General features: G+C 37.4%; 1 protein-coding gene across 2 annotated transcripts in view; it reads right to left on the reverse strand.

Annotated features, from left to right (window-relative positions):
- Nucleotides 1–18,878, reverse strand: part of VIRMA (vir like m6A methyltransferase associated) — a 63,283-nt gene that overhangs the window by 39,727 nt on the left and 4,678 nt on the right. For both annotated transcript variants that reach the window (XM_021688239.1, XM_021688238.1), the window contains exons 2-7: nucleotides 14,415–14,530; nucleotides 10,046–10,132; nucleotides 8,664–8,712; nucleotides 6,570–6,738; nucleotides 3,467–3,589; nucleotides 2,428–2,700 (exon numbers count right to left, since the gene is read on the reverse strand). In XM_021688239.1, the coding sequence (XP_021543914.1) occupies nucleotides 2,428–2,700; nucleotides 3,467–3,589; nucleotides 6,570–6,738; nucleotides 8,664–8,712; nucleotides 10,046–10,132; nucleotides 14,415–14,530 (817 nt within the window). The remainder of the gene's footprint in view (nucleotides 1–2,427; nucleotides 2,701–3,466; nucleotides 3,590–6,569; nucleotides 6,739–8,663; nucleotides 8,713–10,045; nucleotides 10,133–14,414; nucleotides 14,531–18,878) is intronic.

Raw genomic sequence — 18,878 nt, forward strand, 5'->3', positions numbered from 1 at the left:
ATTTTATAATTTTATAAATTTTTTCTAATTTTTATTTTATAATTTCTAATTTTTATTTTTCTAATTTTATGATTTTATAATTTCTAACAGAATGAATTTCATTTTATAAATTTTATAATTTCTCATAGAATTTCTATATATTTTATAGATGTATAATTTTATAATTTCTAATAAAATAATTAATGAGAAACTTCATAAGCAAAGTCCTCTATCTGTTCAAATTTACAACTAACTCTGCTACAGATATCTTTTCCTCACAGAAATAAAATTAGAAATGTCGTAAAGTAACAAAAATACCTCTCAGGGGCACCTGGGTGACTCAGTCCGTTAAGCAACTGCCTTCGGCTCAGGTCATGATCCCAGGGTCCTGAGATTGAGCCTGCTTCTCCCTCTTCCCCGCTTGTGCTTTCTCTCGCTATCTGTCTCTCTCAAATAAATAAATAAAATCTTTTTTTTTTTTAAGATTTTTTATTTATTCATTTGAGACACAGAGAGAGAGCATGAGCACGGGAAGAAGCAGAGGGAGAGGGAGAAGCAGGCTCCCCGCTGAGCCAAGAGCCCGATGTGGGGCTCAATCCTAGGACACCGGGATCTTCAACCTGAGCCGAAGGCAGATGCCCAACCATCTGAGCCACCCAGGTGCCCCCATAAATAAAATCTTTAAAAAAAAAAAAACCTCTCTCAAAAGGGAAGAAGTTAACCTTGCCCTCATGAGAGAGCATTTTTAAGTATTTTTAAGATGGAAAAAAAAAAAGGAAAAAAAAATGATGGGAAAGATTATTAAATTTAACTAATAATGCCATAATCACAAAACTAAAACAAATATTTTCATTGAAAACATTTTAAGTTCTTTCTTTCCTTTTTTTTTTTTTAAAGATTTTATTTATTTGACAGAGAGAGACACAGCAAGAGAGGGAACACAAGCAGGGGCAGAGGGAGAGGGAGAAGCAGGCTTCCCGCGAAGCAGGAGCCAGATGTGGGGCTCGATCCCAGGACTCTGGGATCATGACCTGAGCTGAAGGCAGACGCTTAACGACTGAGCCACCCAGGCGCCCCTTAAGTTCTTTCTTAACATTATTTTCGTATTCGTGAATTTTTATTTCTCTTCATTTACCTATCACACAGTTTCCTAGGTATTTCATTTTTATGGAAAAATTGTTCACTTAAAATGCTCAGCTGGGCCAAAACAAAGCTTATCATTATACATGTGCAACTTTCTCCTCTAATTAAAAAAAAATAAGATTATAGAGAGAAAACCTGGTTTTACTTTTTAACACTGCTATTGCCTGGCTGTGGGAAAATTGGCATGAGTAATAACAGTCTATGTAAGAAAAGGAAATGTTTCTAGAGTATTCCTCCAGCATCAGCCATCTTTTGACATTCTTTGGTAAAAACACGTTAGTCTTAGCCATATACTCATCATATCTGAAACGATAAGGGCTTACAGAGGCATGACTCTGGGATAAGCCAGATTATCTTCTATTAAAAACCAAATTAACCAGCCTCTTTCTCTCACCTTTTCTACAAAAATGATTAAGAAAACAGCCTGCCTGAAATCTAACTACTATTTGTCAGTCAAATACAATAAAATATAAAAAGGATTATCTGCTAATCAGGGAGTAGGGGAAGCTAAAAAAGTATCTCTCAATAACCTATTTCTATTCTGTAAAAGGGCCCCTGTGATACCAAAATCTACTTTCATGTAGAATCATCTTCACCTTCACTAGTTTAGGAAAAAACAAGGCAGTTTATCTGTCATTTTACATAAATGCTTTAACATTACATGCTGTTTCTTGGACAAATTAAGAGTCAATTACTTTTTACTTTCAAAGGAAAAATAAAGCCTAATCAAAGGACTGCATCATGCTGTCATATAACCCTGTATAGTTGAGATTCTTTTCCCCTGAATTTCTAAAAACGTAGCATTTTGCTAAAATATCTAGGTGGCAGACATCTTTAGGAATTCCATCCAGCTTACAACACCACTCCTTACTCTGAAAACAGCCTGTCAAATCTCTAATCATCAGGTATTTGCTACATGATCTTGCTTCCCTGGCCAAAACTGATGGTACCAAGGGGCAACTGATATTTTAGCAAGCCAAACAATCTTTCTCCCAAGAAAATGCAAATAAGACTGAGAGAAACAGCCAGGTAGTTTAGGCTGGTTGGTTAAAAAGAGATAAAACCTGTGGGGTGAACAGAGAAACAATAGTTAGCTAGCTGACAGAGAGAAAATAAAGTAAAAACATAAAGCAAACAAAAAATGGAATCCCAGTTCTAGTCAAGTCTTGAGGCCCAGCTACATTCTATCCCTTGAGTTTCTTGAAAGCCATTTATCTTTGCCCTAAATTCTCTTGCATCGCCCAAAGCTACATCAAGTTAGTTCCTAGTACTTAAAACCAAAAAGTCCTAATAAATATAACACACCTTCACCTTCTTCATCCTCTTCACCTTCTTCCTCTTCATCTTCTTCTTCTTCCTCAGGGATACTGTCTACTGTATGGCGATCATCCTCATCTTCATCTTCTTCTTCCTCTACATCCACATCATCTTCATCATCTTCTCCTTCTTCTTGCTGTTCTTCTTCTACTTCTCCTTCATCAGAATACTGCCCTTCCTGGGGAACAGAATTCCGATCAGGAGAAATGGGTTCAAAGTAATCTTCTCTATGAGAAGCATCCTCTTCCTTATCACCAGACACTGAAAAATTGAGATTTAAGAGACAGAGTAGTTTTAATGGTTTAAATAACATAAGGTAGCAGGACTGGAATACTGTAGCTACTTAATGCCATTTTGGATGATTTAGCTCATAAATACTCTTTTAAAAAAAGTGGTAGAGGGCGCCTGGGTGGCTCAGTTGGTTAAGCGACTGCCTTCGGCTCAGGTCATGATCCTGGAGTCCCTGGATCGAGTCCCGCATCGGGCTCCCTGCTCGGCAGGGAGTCTGCTTTGCCCTCTGACCCTATCCCCTCTCATGTGTTCTCTCTCATTCTCTCTCTCTCAAATAAATAAAAATTAAAAAAAAAAAAAAATCTTTAAAAAAAGTGGTAGAATTGTCTGCTTTTAAAAATATTAGGAGTATGTACTGCATAATTTTATACAGTGAGAATTAATAAAGTACACTATTTTATCTTCTAACACCAGAAACTAATCCTTTTCTTTTCAGCTATTAAGTACACAGGTTATTATCTCTTCCAATACATACTGCTTATTTTTAACTAGTACTCTTCTGTATATAACACTACAACACCTTATTTTCAAAGCAATGTTGGTACAGTTTCAAATGAATGAACTGATTTTTTTTTTTAAACAAGTTCACCTGCCAACAGAAAAACAAAAGGAAATACTGCACAGGAAAAGGGTAGCGGGCATTCATTAAGATCGATTACCTACATCTACTTTTCTTCCTTTAATCAAAAAGCACTATAACATTAATCAAGGTGAGGGGGACCGATTTTATTCATACCTGGCAAAGGTATGGGATCATCTTCATCATCATCAGGTGGAGGTGGTCCTGGAGGAGTTCTTGGTCCCCTTGGCTGTGGTCTTGGAGGGCTTCCATTAAATTGATCTTCTTTCTCCCCATCAGCTAGTTTTAGTAGAGACAGAAAAAGAACTTTCAAATTATTAAAATAAAGTGAAATGAATGCATGACAAAAATGCTGTTAATCATTTGAGTTTTTCATCTTCAGAATTTATTGATAAACTCTTCCTTCCCAACATCTAACAAATTTTACCAATTAATTTATATTACAAAAGTTAGAATTTCTGACTTCCCACATACTAAAATATACTCTTGGGCATTATCCCAGAGAAATGAAGACTTACTTTCCTTAGGAAGATGTACACAAAAAGCTGTTCATAACAGCCTTATTTGCAAAAGTCAAAAACTGGAAACTACTTAAGTGTCCTTCAGTGGTTGAACAGCTAAATAAACTATGATATATCCATACTAATGTAATATTATCCAGCAATTAAAAAGAATGAACTATTGATACACACAACAAAGTGGATGAACTTCAAAGAATTTATGCTGATTGGAAAAGGCCAATCTCAAAAAGATACCTACTGCATGATTCCATTTATGTAATATTCATGAAGTAATATAATTATAGAGTTGGAGAACAGATTAGTGGCTGCCAAAGGTTAGGGATGGGTGGCATGCGTGTAGCTATTAAAGAATAATACCAGAATAACTTGATGGTACCATCAAGTATCTTGACTGTAGTGGTGGTTATGAAAAGCTATACATAACATAAAGCTGCATACAGCTACACATATATACACACACACACACACAAAGTGCATGCACAATTGGTGAAATCTGAACAAGCTTTATAGAAAATTTTGTTTTGATATTGTTCTACAGTTGTAAAAGCGGTTATCAGTGGCGGAACCTGGGGAAAGAGTGCACAGGACTTCCTCATGCAGTTCTTCGCAACCTCTTATGGATCTATAATTATTTCAGAATAAAAAACAAAAACAGGGGGCGCCTGGGTGGCTCAGTTGGTTAGGCGACTGCCTTCGGCTCAGGTCATGATCCTGGAGTCCCGGGATCGAGTCCCGCATCGGGCTCCCTGCTCGGCAGGGAGTCTGCTTCTCCCTCTGACCCCCCTCCCTCTCATGCTCTCTGTCTCTCATTCTCTCTGTCTCAAATAAATAAATAAACTCTTTAAAAAAAAAAAAAAAACAAAAAAAACAAAAACAGGGGCGCCTGGGCGGCTCAGTCTTTAAGCGTCTGCCTACAGCTCAGGTCATGATCCCAGGGTACTGGAGTCAAACCCCTGCATCGGGCTCCCTGCTCAGTGGGAAGCCTGCTTCTCCCTCTCCCACTCCCCCACTTGTGTTCCCTCTCTCGCGTTCTCTCTCTCTGTCAAATAAATAAAATACAATCTTAAAAAAAAAAACTAAAAACATACATACATTCATATACAGAAAATGTATGAGCACAAGTGTCAATTTTAAAACAAGTCAGTAAATTAAACAAAAATTCTGAGTAGCCACTATGTATGTTAGGCACTGTGATTAAGACTAGATGTGATATGATAAGGCTAGAAACACAAATGCAAGTAAAACATACTCTCAGTCCACAAGGAGTTCAAAGTCAGGAAAAAAAAGAAAGACAAATGAGCACAGAAAACTGAAGGATTAAAAGAAAAAGAAAAGTGATGGGGCATCTGGGTGGCTCAGTCGATTGGTTTCCACTCAGGTCATGATCTTATGGGTCGTGAGAACATGCCACATGCTCAGCAGGGAGTTTGCTCGGGATTCTCTCTCCCTCTCCCTTTGCCCCTGTCCCCACCCCATCCCCCACCCCGTGCTTTCACTCTCTCTCTCTCTAAAATAAGTGGTAAGTCTTTAAAAAAGAAAAGTGAAAGATTAACTTTACTGAACAGGTAAGATTTAAGAAAAGAGATGAAAGGGGTGCCTGGGTGGCGAAGTCAGTTGAGCATCCGACTCAGTTTGGGCTCAGGTCCTAATCTCAGGGTCATGGGATCGAGCCCTACATGGGGCTCCATGCTCGGGGCAGAGTCTGCTTAAGAGTCTTTCTCCCTCTGAGACAAACCATAAGAGACTCTTATCATAGGGAACAAACTGAGGGTTGCTGGAGGGGAGAGAGGTAAGGGAATGGGGTAACTGGGTGACAGACATTAAGGAGGGCACGTGATGCAATGAACACTGGGTATTATATAAGACTAATGAATCACTCAGAAACCAATTATACGTTATATGTTAATTAGCTGAATTTAAATTTAAAAAAAAGATTCTTTCTCCCTCTCTCTCTGCCCCCTCCCCTCTGTAAAATAAATAAATAAATCTTTAAAAAAGAAGAGACGAAAATACAGTGTGTGACTATCAGAAATAAAGAGTTCACATCACACTATTATATCATGCTTAAGAGGAGGTCATTGTATTGGCTCATTAAATGTTCACTGTAAAGCAAAAGACTTTTCCCTAGTGACCTCAATTATAATTTCAAAATGTATTCCTGAATCTCCTTATTTCAACAGCTTACGGTGAATAATACTGGAATAAGGAGAAGAGATCCTGGGAAACAGGACTCCAGCTGCCTGCCTTATAGAAGGAAAGCCACTGAAATTTAATAGAGTTCTTATTTTTCTTGTCTCCAGTTAATGAGCAAAAAGGTTCTCAAAAATGGGGAAAAATCTGCATTTAGACATCTAACCAAATCTGAAATGCACTCCTGAAAAAAAAAAAAATTAATGTGAGTATTCTAAGAATATATACCAAACTTACTGCCTATTCCTCAATTCCTTTGGAGATACTTTTGATATTAAACCATGAGTAACCACTGGATTACATTTACATATTTTAAATTAAAAAACCTCAGGTCAATTCAAACAGCATTCTAGGAAAATAGAGGAAGAAAATAAAATATAACCACTTCAACATAAAAAGAAACTCCTATAGGAAAGAATTGGGAGACTGACAATGATATCTTCTCAAGTTTTAAGAAAGGTTCAAAGGGTGAAAGAGCTATTTGAATTACCTTTTCCTACTATAATAAACGTAAGTGTCACTGACAAAGACAAATTTAAAATTCTCACCATGTTTTGGATTCCTTTTCAAACTTGGCTGTGGCTGGGGAGGAGGTGGAGGTGGTGGTGGTGGAGGTGGAGAGTCTCTGTCATGACTTATCACTCTATCCACTGATCCATATATTGCCAGTGTCAGACAATTGTACCAGCCTCTTAACACCAAGCCATCAGTATTCACCTAATTTGTTGGGGGAAAATATCTTTCAAGTTAATGTTTTAATATGCCAAAAGTAACTGATATCAAATTACTTTGTGGTTAAACTGAAGTCTTTAAAAGTATGCTGAAACTGCAAAGGTCAATACTGGTGGAAATTTACCCAGAGGCATAGCTTTTATATGGCCCTCCAGAACTGCCATACCTAAACCTGTCTCAAGACTACATCTCCCCTGTCTGATACCTTATGTCAACTCTGTTCAAAAAGCATAACCAGATTCCCAATCAAGAGAATAGAAATGAGAACAAAATTAAGTGGGAGTTACTGCCAATTAATAAATTAAGCCCCAATAGTTAAATAGGTCATGGAAGTGCACAAAAGCACAAACTGTGCCCAGTCTGAAGAATTATAAAGTCCACAAAATTGTACAGCATTCTTTTTACATGCTCAACTCATACATGCAGATATATATATATATATATTTTTAAAGATTTTATTTATTTGAGAGAGAATGAGATAGAGAAAGAGAGCATGAGAGGGGGGAGGGTCAGAGGGAGAAGCAGACTCCCCGCTGAGCAGGGAGCCCGATGTGGGACTCGATCCCGGGACTCCAGGATCATGACCTGAGCTGAAGGCAGTCGCTTAACCAACTGAGCCACCCAGGTGCCCGCAGATATATTTTATATACCCGCACTGTACTTAAAAACTAAGGGTAAGGGGCGCCTGGGTGGCTCAGTCAGTTAAGCGTCTGCCTTCGGCTCAGGTCATGATCCCAGGGTCCTGGGATCGAGCCCCGCATCGGGCTTCCTGCTCGGCGGGGAGCCTGCTTCTCCCTCTCCCACTCGCCCTGCTTGTGTTCCCTCTCTCGCTGTATCTCTCTCTGTCAAATAAATAAAATCTTTAAAAAAAAAAAAAACAACTAAGGGTAACCAGAAGTATTAAAGTGTTTTTGCAAAGAAACCTTCTCCTAAAAAGATCAAAGACTTTATCAATGCCATCAATCCTCAATATTTTCTTTTGTTTTTCAATACTTATCTACATTAATTGCTGTATTTTCAGAATAACTATGAGAGGTAGCCAGAGTGAGTATCCTCCACAGGTAAGAAAATCAGAGTGTCAGTAGAAGAACCTGAACTAGAAACCAAAGCTCCTGACTTCTGAGTTCTTTCCACTCTACCATGTTGAGTAAAGATGAAGTAATAAGTAGTAATAGAGCCCCTTCTAAAGGCATGATAAGGAAGAAAGAAATTATTTTCCTTGCTAACTCTAGCAAACTCCAGTAAAGGGAAACTAGGGGCCAGAAGAAAGGCTCAAAGACTATGTCCAGGGATCAACAGATCTTAAATAGAAGCCCCACTGGAAGACAAATAAAGAGATAAGGAAGATAATTTTTAGTCTAAACAGAATGTAGAGGATTAAATACCCACCTCCCCACCAAAAAAACAAATAGACTAAATAGTCCCATATTAGATCACAGTGATTTTTACATTTCTGATTGTCCATGATTTAGCTCTTCCAAATGCTTCCAGAATGGCATTTTGTATATCAAGAAATAAGGCATACTTTTGATATGAAAAGGAAGAGATATAAAATATGTATTTGTTAAGAAACCTAAGCCACAGTGGTGTCTAATAACAATTTACCTTCCTGTCATCTTCTGAACTTGCTCACCTAAAGAAAAGAAGGGAAAGCACAAATGCTGGCCTCTTCCTGACTCACATTAGAATTAGAGGAAGAAAGAGCTTTATGGGTAGACAATGACATTACATTGTCTTTGCTCCATTTTAAAATAGCTTCTAGACACAAGAGGAATCAGACAAGAAATGATGTTATCCTGCAGCACTAGAACCAAATAGGCTGATATTCTGCATCACTGGTTTATTTAGATCAAAACTTTAAAGTGAAAACAAACAGTAGGAACAAGATGAAAACTGACTTCTGCAATTACCTTTGAGTTGGGTCTAAAGATGATAGAAGTGTTCTCATCATATTCCAGGCTGCCAAAAGAGTAGGAATAAATATATAGGCTCAAACACTGAACATCACAGTTCATGAAGAAGACTTTCTAAATGTTTATGTTTTAATAAAACCAAATGCTAGATTGTTTTAATAAACCACAAAGTCTAGTTTTAATTTACTCCTCCCAAAAAGTTATCAAGTGTAAAACAAACTCCCCAGAGATTCTGATTTAACTGGTCTGGGATGGGCATAGGTATCAGAATTTTTTTTTTTAAAGCATCCCAGCTTTGGGCGCCTGGGTGGCTCAGTTGGTTAAGCAACTGCCTTCGGCTCAGGTCATGATCCTGGAGTCCCCGGATCGAGTCCCACATCGGGCTCCCTGCTCGGCAGGGAGCCTGCTTCTGCCTCTGACCCTCCCCCTTCTCATGTGCTCTCTCTCTCTCTCGTTCTCTCTGTCTCAAATAAATAAATAAAAAAAAAATCTTTAAAAAAAAAATAAAAAAAATAAAGCATCCCAGCTTAAAAAAAAAAAAAAAAAAAAAATGCATCCCAGGTAATCGCAATATACAGCCGAAGTAGAGACCCATTGCATTATAGCCTTCCAAAAATGTATAATGGGACGAAACAGAGAAAAGTACCTATTTTTATCAAGTAGGTACTAACATAAGAAAAACATTCTATAATATTAAAAATTAGCTGCTTCCGATTATTTAGGTTCCCTTTGTTTTTTTTTTTAAGTTAAATTATCAATATAAGTTAATAATAACTGAAAGAAGGATCAATTAAATAACAATTAAATCTAAAAAACTGTTAATTCCTGGACAGGGATAGAAATTTTTCCATTTTTAAGCCACCTTTAAATTTTTTATTTTATAAATGAGTTCTAAGTAAACTCATTTAATGGTCAATTATTTTGCAGATATCAAAACAACTAGTTTTAATAATACCAAGCATGTATTAGATAATCCAACATGGGGGTTTCTATTAACAAAATTCTCACTTTACAAAATATGACCATGGAATTTTAAATTATGTAGCAGTGTGATGTAAAAGACACAAATTATTAGCTCTCAATGTGTTTACACAGTTCTTTTAAAGAAATTAAAAAGCAATCTTTTCCAAATTAGATTATTATCAAATCATTTGATATGTATAAGAAATGTATACACCAATAAAAAGCAAACAAAAGATGGCTAATGTTTCATACATTTAAAATTTTATTTTATAAAGAAACTCAGCATCTTCTTAGGAGCTTGATATTTCTTTAATAATGCCAACTGGTCAAATAAATCCTTTCCTTCTATCTAAAGAATAAAAAGGTTTGCCTACTAATTCCTGAGTTTCTGGTGAAATTACCTAGTAGGTACATACCTTCCCAACCTATCGAAAACTGGGGCACTTGGTTTGCTTACATTGTTAAAGAATAAGTCTAATTGAAATGTGTGCGGAGAGGTCTCCCTGTGAATGAAACAAAGTTGAAACGTCAGCCTTTGCAATAATCAGTTCCTAAATTAAAACAAAAGACAAAATAAGTACAAATTTAAAAGCAATTCTAGAATTATATCTTAAGATTTAAATAAAAATACATAGTTAATTGTAATATTTTCCATAATTTTATTCATATCCAATTTTCAAGTAGGCAACTTCACTTTGAGTATTACTGAAAGTGAAATTTTAATAATCAAGTATCTTTAGCCTGCTACTTGGACCATACTAACACACGTAAATATTTTTAAATTTTAATGTATTATAAAAGCAAATGCTAATTAATTGTGACATGTAATTTTATAATTCTTTATAGCATGATTCCCTTCCATTAACATAAAGAATGAGGAGTTAACTAACTTCAAGTTATATAATTACAATTTGATTTCAACCTAACAACATTAATACAAGATTACAGCATCAGAGCCCTAAATTGTGACTTAAAGCCTAAATCCCTATTTGTATAGCAACAATCTGCATAAATATTTTGATTCTTTTTTAGATTTATATAGTTAAGAGTAAAGCCTATTTAATTTGTGTTAGAATGAAATCTTACTTGATATATATTTCACCCTTGGCTGAAATTCCTTAGACTCAACTGAAAACCTTGATTTTAAATACCACATATTTTATTATTTACAAAAAATCCAAATGGAGAAAGTGTAATGCCCCGAGTATATCAAACAGGTTCCCTCATGCACAGATTGAAGTAAAAGCAGGTGCAATCGTTCTGAAAGGCAATATGGCAATAAAATTCAGGAGAATGAGAAAATGTTCACACCATCTGATCCAGAAATACTTTTTTCTAAGAAGCGTTTCTATGGAAACACTGTTATACAAAGATTTTTTTCAAGAGGATGCTCACCATACTCTCACTTGTAATTTGAAAAATAAAAAACACCTTATGATCCCCACATAGGAAACTAGCCAAATAACTTACAGTACAGTAGTACCCCATTATCCACAGGGGATACGTTCCAAGACCCCAATGGATGCCTGAAACCATGGATTGTACTGAACCCTATATATACTACATTTTTTCTTATATATATATACCTACAATTTATAATTAGGCACAGTAAGAGATTAACAACTAAGAATAAAATATAACAATTATAATATACCATAATAAAAGTTATATGAATGATGTCTCTCTCAAAATATTGTGCTGAACTCACTCTTCTTCTTGTGATATGAGATGATAAAATGTCTATGTGATGAGATGAAGTGAGGTGAGTGACACAGGCATTGTGACTTAGCGTTGGGCTACTACTGACCTTCTGACGATCTGTCAGAAGGAGGATCATCTGCTTCTGGACTGCGGTTGACCGCAGGTAACTGAAACCCGGAAAGTGAAACGGTGGATAAGGGGGGACTACTGTACAGTCATTCATTTAGATTATGCAACCACTAGAAATCATATTTTCAAATAATACTTAATGATGTGAAAGTAGTCCTGATATAATGTTAAGTAAAATAAAGAAATACACAAAATTAGTATATAGTTGGGTCAGAGTAGCATACCTTTACCTTACCCAAATTCAACTATTTATGTGCTCAACATCTCTAGTCTTTCCCTCCCATCCTTCTTCAAACCAGACCCTGGCCTTCCATACCTCAAGGAAAGGGAAAAGGGCTCAAATGCAAATTCTTGACTTTTGAGGCCCCAAAGACTCAGGTGCTAGTCACTGAAAAGTGATTTAAAAAATCAATGGTGAGATGCCTGGGTGGCTCATTCGGTTAATCATCTGCCTTCAGCTCAGGTCATGATTCCAGGGTCTTGAAATCGAGTCCCACATCAGGCTCCTTGCTCAACAAGGAGCCTGCTTCTCTCTCTGCCTGCCTTTCTCCCTGCTTGTGCTCTCTCTCTCTAACAAATAAAGAAAATCTTTTTTAAAAATAAAAATAAAATAAAGAATCAATGATAATTTGACTGCACTATACTTTCATCTTAAAACTTGTTGACCCAAACCTAACCTCACGCAAGATACCACATTTACAAAAAATAACAAAATATACAAACACACATAAACATTAAATAACACAAGCATCAAATATAAGGATTTTCTCAGGATGGAGGAATTAAAGGGATTTTAATTTTACCTATACATTTCTGAGTTTTATAATGAGAAAAAACAGTACTGTAAAGTATGCTGCACAAACATTACTTGATCTCTAACATTACTTCCCAACATCTTACATTTGCATGACTGTATTAATACTTCATTTTACTGTTCTACAACACATTAATCACATATAAAGTTGTTCCTGATAATTTCATATTTGGAATTATTAAAACATGAACTGCCATTCACCCCCAGCTAAGAAACAGGTAAGAGAGATAAGAGGATAGAATATGTAACAATACTTCTACCAGTTGCAGCCAATGACAGAAATCCATTTTGCCTGCTGTGCCAGCCAGTGTCCAAGATAGCCCCCCCAAAGACCCCTCATTTCTGACACCTTTGTGTAGTTCCCTCCCATACTGTACCAGCAGAATACGTAATCAACAGAATATGGTAAAAATGACAGTATGCCATTTCTGATATTAAGTTATAAGCATGCTCTCTCACTCTTGGATCACTGGCTCTGTAGGAATCCATGTTTTGACACGAGCAGCCCCATAGAAGAGGGTCTCCTGGCAAGGAACTGAAGTCTCCTGACAGGAGCCATGTGAGTGAGCTTCTAAGCAAATTCTCCAGCCCCAGTCAAATCTGAGACTACAGCCCTGGCCTGTATCTTGATTATAACATCATGGGAGAACTTGAGCCAACTAAGCCACTTCTGGTTTCCTGACCCTCAGAAATAGTGTGAAATAATAAATGTTTACTGTTTTAGGCTGCTAATTTTGCTGTAATCTGTTATGTAGCAATAGATAACAGACCTTCCTTGACCAAAAGCAGTACAATTACAGAAGACTGTTAGATTATCATTCTTTGATCTTTCCCATTCTACACACATCTCCTTTAAAGGAAAAAATAGGAAGAAATTATAGTAAAACATGTTTTAATTTCCTTACACATGGAAAAAAGATATGAAGTAAATTATGATTTCTCACTATAGTCATTAAACATTCTTATTGTTTTGTGTTTGTTTTACTTTTGAATGACTTGAAAACCTTTGAAGATTTTATATCTATTTCTACAAATAACCAACTACATTTCATAATTATGAAGAAATGAGCCCTTAACTTTGAATCTGTACCGTAACATTGACTACTAAGTAGCTGGTTTAACTCTTACAAGTAACAGAAATTAAGCCATCACAGCATGCACATAATGAAATGTGGTATTGAGACTGTAAGCTAAAAACTCACATAAATAAATGTATTACATATATTCATGCTTCCACAACCAAAATTTGGCTTATACTTCTAATTCATGTAATTAAAATAAGATGATAATGATTATTCATGTTACAACAAAGATCAAATTCCTGTTTTAGGTCAGCTGTTAAAGTTATCAACACCACATCAGAGACCATGTCTTACATTTTGCTTATTCCCACAGAGCCTAAGAAAGAGAAAGCATCAAACAACTATTTGCTAATTACAACTAAAGGATAATGTGAAACTAAAATTTATAAAAAAAGACACATGTATCAGGCTAAGAAGATCACTAAGTCAGAAAACTGGTATTATAATATAAAAGATATATTTCTAAATATTCAGACTAATTCTTATTTATTTTCAAGGAAAAAAACAGGTTAAAAATAATTCACCTTAAAAAAAAGAGCCTTCAGGCGCCTGGGTGGCTCAGTTGGTTAAGTGACTGCCTTCGGCTCAGGTTATGATCCCGGAGTCCCTGGATCGAGTCCCACATCGGGCTCCCTGCTCAGCGGGGAGACTGCTTCTCCCTCTGACCCTCCCCCCTCTCATGCTCTATCTCATTCTCTCTCTCAAATAAATAAATAAAATCTTTAAAAAAAAAAAAAAAAGAGCCTTCATCTACTAGATTGTGCCACCCCAGAATATTTTAGAAAATATAAACCTATTTCACCAATTAAAAAATGAAGAAAAAAATTTCATCTAGTACTTAGATCAAAAAATTGCTCTTTTCAGATTTATGATACATGGATTATACAGAAAGCCTATAGTCAATTACAATGCAACATAACATAACCATAACTGAATAAAGTTTTAGGATTTTTGTTTTTTAGTTTTTACTTCCAAAAGATTACCTTAAATTTTTATATTTAAGAGTATGTCTAGGACAATCTTTGGTCACAAACACTTTTAAAAAGAAAGTTGACTTACCCGTATGCTCTATTATCTGGCAGGCTGCTATGGGCTCTTACTCCTGGGGGTATGACTCGGACTTCATTGATATAAACCACACATGGAAAACGAACTACATCTATATGAGAACTTTGCTTTAAAAAAAAAAGGGAAGGAGAAGGACATACTGTAAGCAAAACACTTTGTCTATTCAAAATTTATTCATCTTCAGTTTCCTTCTTTCAGAATGTCACAAATTTTCTTAAACTCCGTATCATTAAAACAGTGTTATTATATTATTTATAATACTGTAGAAATCATTGTTTTGAAAATAGCTGGTGATAAAATGTACTAATTAAATCTCTCCATGTGTGTATTAACATTTTCTGCAGCATATTTGCCTCTCTGCTGATGTTCTGCTTAGGCCAATACAGACCCACAATCCCTTACTGTGAAAGATGCCTTTCACAATACTAACTTACTGTGTTTTTAGAAAGGTAATATAATACAAATACTGCGTATTGCTTAACACCTGCTGCTTCTGGGGCAGTACCTTGTAATCAAAACATTATTTCTGCAACTACATGTATTAACATTCACACTAAATAAAGATTATAACTACCATGTCAGTTCAAATCAGATTGCATAGCCAAATGAATTTTTCTGCCATTTTTGACTTTCTGAATTATAGAGAAGAGACTAAGGATCTATGACTTTTGTGACAGCAGCTGAACTTGTATCCTAATTATTACAAATATACTGTAGATATTCCACAAATACTATAATAGACTTACACAAAAGAAATTAGCATTTTGTCTCAAACTTTGGTGCTATGTTTCCTTCCTGTAAGGAACTTCTTTTTTTTAAGGATTTTATTTATTTATTTATTTATTTGAGAGAGAGTGCGCACATGCGTAAGTGAGGGGAGGAGCAGAGGGAGAGGGAGAATCTCAAACAGACTCCGTGCTGAGCACAGAGCGACGTGGGGCTTGATCTCATGACTCTGTGATCATGACCTGAGCTGAAACCAAGAGTTGGACACTTAACCGACTGAGCCACCCAGGTGCCCCTGTAAGGAACTTCTCTACTTATAAACTGTACTATATAGAAGCTCCCTTGCTTACATGTTATAAATTCTCATTAGTACATACAAAGGAGGGAGTGGGTGGCAGTTGGTTAAGCGGTTGCCTTCGGCTCTGGTCATGATCCCAGGGTCCCGAGATCAAGTCCCACATCAGGCTCCTTGCTCAGCAGAGAGCCTGCTTTTCCCCCTGCTTGAGCACTCTCTCGCTCTCGCTCTCTCTCTCTCTGACAAATAAATAAGATCTTTAAAAAATATATGTACAAAGGAAACTTAGAACAAAGTTCATTAATTGTATCCTCCTTTACCCTGCCCTATACTGATTAATTAATAGTATCAGTAGTTAGTGTATAATTGCTGTGGACCTAAAAAAAAAAAAAAATGAACTTAAGGTTTTATGAACAGCCTTTCAAAATCTATTTTGTTTGTAAGTAGAAGAGTTTCTGCATAAGTTGCTACCCCTTTTAGTCAATGTTTATTTCTAAACATTTATTAAATGTCTATTATGTTCCAAGGAATGCCAGGTCCCAAGGACACCAAGACAAAGACATGATTTCAGCCATTAAGGAAGAGACCATCTGCTGTGGTAGACATATTGCTATGATACAGACTCACACAGGATACTGTACAAAGTCAAAGAGGTACTTACCTAACTCAGGTTGTGGGCAAAAAATTGTGGGGAGGAAAAGAGGAGTATCAGGAAAGATTTCCCAAAAGAAGTAGCACCTGAGCTAAGTAAGTCTTAAAGGAAAACAAGAATTCATGGAAAAGGAAGAACAACTTCCCAAGCAAAGGGAGAAGCATGCACATAAGGAATGCAAACAAGACCTTGGAAGGTTCAAGAAACTGTAAGCATAGTTCACCATGGCTAGAGGGCAAAATGGCGGAGAGAGGGAAGTAGGACAGAGTAGCTAAACACAATCAATAAAATTACAAGAAAAAATTTTAAGATTTTATTTATTTGACAGAGAGAGAGCACAAGCGGTGGGGGGGGGGAGGTGCAGCAGGGAGAGGGAGATGCAGACTCCCTGCTGAACAGGGAACCCGACACAGAGCTCGATCCCAGGACCCTGAGATCACGACCTGAGCCGAAGGCAGACACTTAACCAACTGAGCCACCCAGGCGCCCCAAGAAATAAAATTTTTATCCACTGCCATGGGTCAACTCCAAATCTAAATCACCATTTAGGACCTCTCTCCCAAGCCCCAGACCACTATAACCAACTGCCAACCAGACACCTCCACTTCAGTGTCCTTCTGGCACCACAAACTCAACAAGCCAAAACTGAAATCTTCTGTATCAGTGATAATAACACCATCCACACGATGGCCAAGAGAGAAACCATTATCACCCTTTGCTTCTTCCTCATTCTCTCACCTGTATCATTCATTTAAACATCAAGTCCTATTGATTAAACCTCTAAATAGCTCTCAAATCTGTGTATTTCTCGGGGCGCTTGGGTGGCTCATTCGGTTGAGCATCTGCCTTCGGCTCAGGTCATGATCCCAAGGGTCTTGGGATCAAGTCCTGCATCAGGCTCCCCACTCAGCAGAGAGCCTGCTTCTCCCTCTCCTTCTGCCCCTACCCCCCTCACTCGCGTTCTCAAACACACTGCTCTCTCTCTCAAATAAATAATCTTTAAAAACCTGTGTATTTCAGGGTGGCTGGGTGGCTCAGTGGGTTAAGCATCTGCCTTCGGCTCAGGTCATAGGATCAAGCCCCACATCGGGCTCCCTGCTCAGGCATGGAGTCTGCTCCTCCCTCTCTATATGCCCCTCCCCGCCTCCCGCTCGTGCTCTCTCTCTCAAATAAATAAAATCTTTAAAAAAAAAGCTGTGTATTTCTCTCCATTATTGCTGTCACTTCTCTAGTTCTAGACACCATGCACACTAATCTGGATTACAACAATAAGATCCTTACTGGTTTTGTGCTTCTTTCTTGCCCCCCTGTCCAACCCATTCTCCTATTGCAGTGTGGTCCTTCTAGAAGGTAAATGTATCACTCCCCTGTTCCTTAATGTCCCCAGGCCAAATTCCTTGTCTAATAAACAAATACGGTCTCTTCTTATCACTCCAAATTTATAGCCCCAACATACCATGCTCTTTCTCACCTTCATGCTAATATATCTGCTCCCACACTCCTCTGTCCCACCTCCTTTTAAAGGTCAACTTTCTCTTGAAAGCTGTGCCAGAGCAAGTCTAAATAGGTGCCTCTCCCGGTGACTCAAAAGCCTCATATCAAACTAAATTGTAATCGCTTCTTTTCTCTCTCCCATTGGAGTGGTATTTCAAGAAGACAAGAACCAAGTCTCAGTTTACTGTTACATTCATAGTGCCTAGCATATTCATTTAACGAATGACTTTTAATAAGTGCTTAATAAAAGCTGACTGAATTGTTTTCAGAAAGTTAAAAATATTACAGTGAAGTAGGGGCTTAAGATATCTCGAGGAGTACAGGGGCACCTGTGTGGTTCAGTTGGTTAAGTGCCTGACTTCAGCTCAGGTCATGATCTCACGGTTCTGGGATTGAGCCTCACATCGAACCCCACATAGGGCTCCCAGATCAGCAGAGAGTCTGCTTCTCCCTCTTCTTCTCCCTCTGCCCCTCCCCCAGCTCATGTGCGTGCTCGCTCTCTCTCAAATAAATAAAATCTTAAAAAAAAAAAAAAAAAGATATCAGGACACCTCAGTGGCTCAGTCGGTTAAACATCTGCCTTCAGCTCAGGTCATGATCCCAGGGTACTGGGATCAAGTCCCACATCAGGGCTCCTTGCTCAGCGGGGAGCCTGCTTCTCCCTCTGCCTGCCGCTCCCCCTGCTTGTGCTCTCTCTCTCTCTCCCTCTCTGACAAATAAATAAAATCTTTAAAAAATTAAATTAAATTAAAAAAAGATACCTAGAGGAGTACATAAACCTAAGAACATAGGTTGGCAATGGGAAATCAAGAAAGATTTATGACTATGGAGGTAATAGGAATGTGAAGAATAAATTGATCAAATTCCAGGACTCTGACCCACATTTACCTTCAGAAAGAGTTCCTGTGTGTCAAAGCATAGCTGTCTCCCCCACGTCACTCTTCTATCCCTGAAAATATTTTCTCTTCTCTTTTTATACTCTCCTTAAAGGTAAGCTAAGGCTATCTCATCTATTTCTACCACTTCCATTATCACTTTTATTCAGATGTGTTCCAAAGTGGTTTCTTTGGACTGGGGAGCCTGGGTGGCTCAGTGTGTTTAGTGCCTGACTCTTGGTATCGGCTCAGGTCCTGATCTCAGGGTCATGGGACCTAGCCCCAGGTCAGGCTCTGCACTGAGTGTGGAGCCTACTTGGGATTCTCTCTCTCCCTCTCTAGATAGATAGATAGATAGATAGATAGATAGATAGATAGATAGATAGATAGATAGATAGATAGATAGATAGATA

Source organism: Neomonachus schauinslandi, chromosome 4 (genome assembly GCF_002201575.2).
Source record: "Neomonachus schauinslandi chromosome 4, ASM220157v2, whole genome shotgun sequence".
In the NCBI taxonomy this organism is placed as follows: Eukaryota; Metazoa; Chordata; class Mammalia; order Carnivora; family Phocidae; genus Neomonachus; species Neomonachus schauinslandi.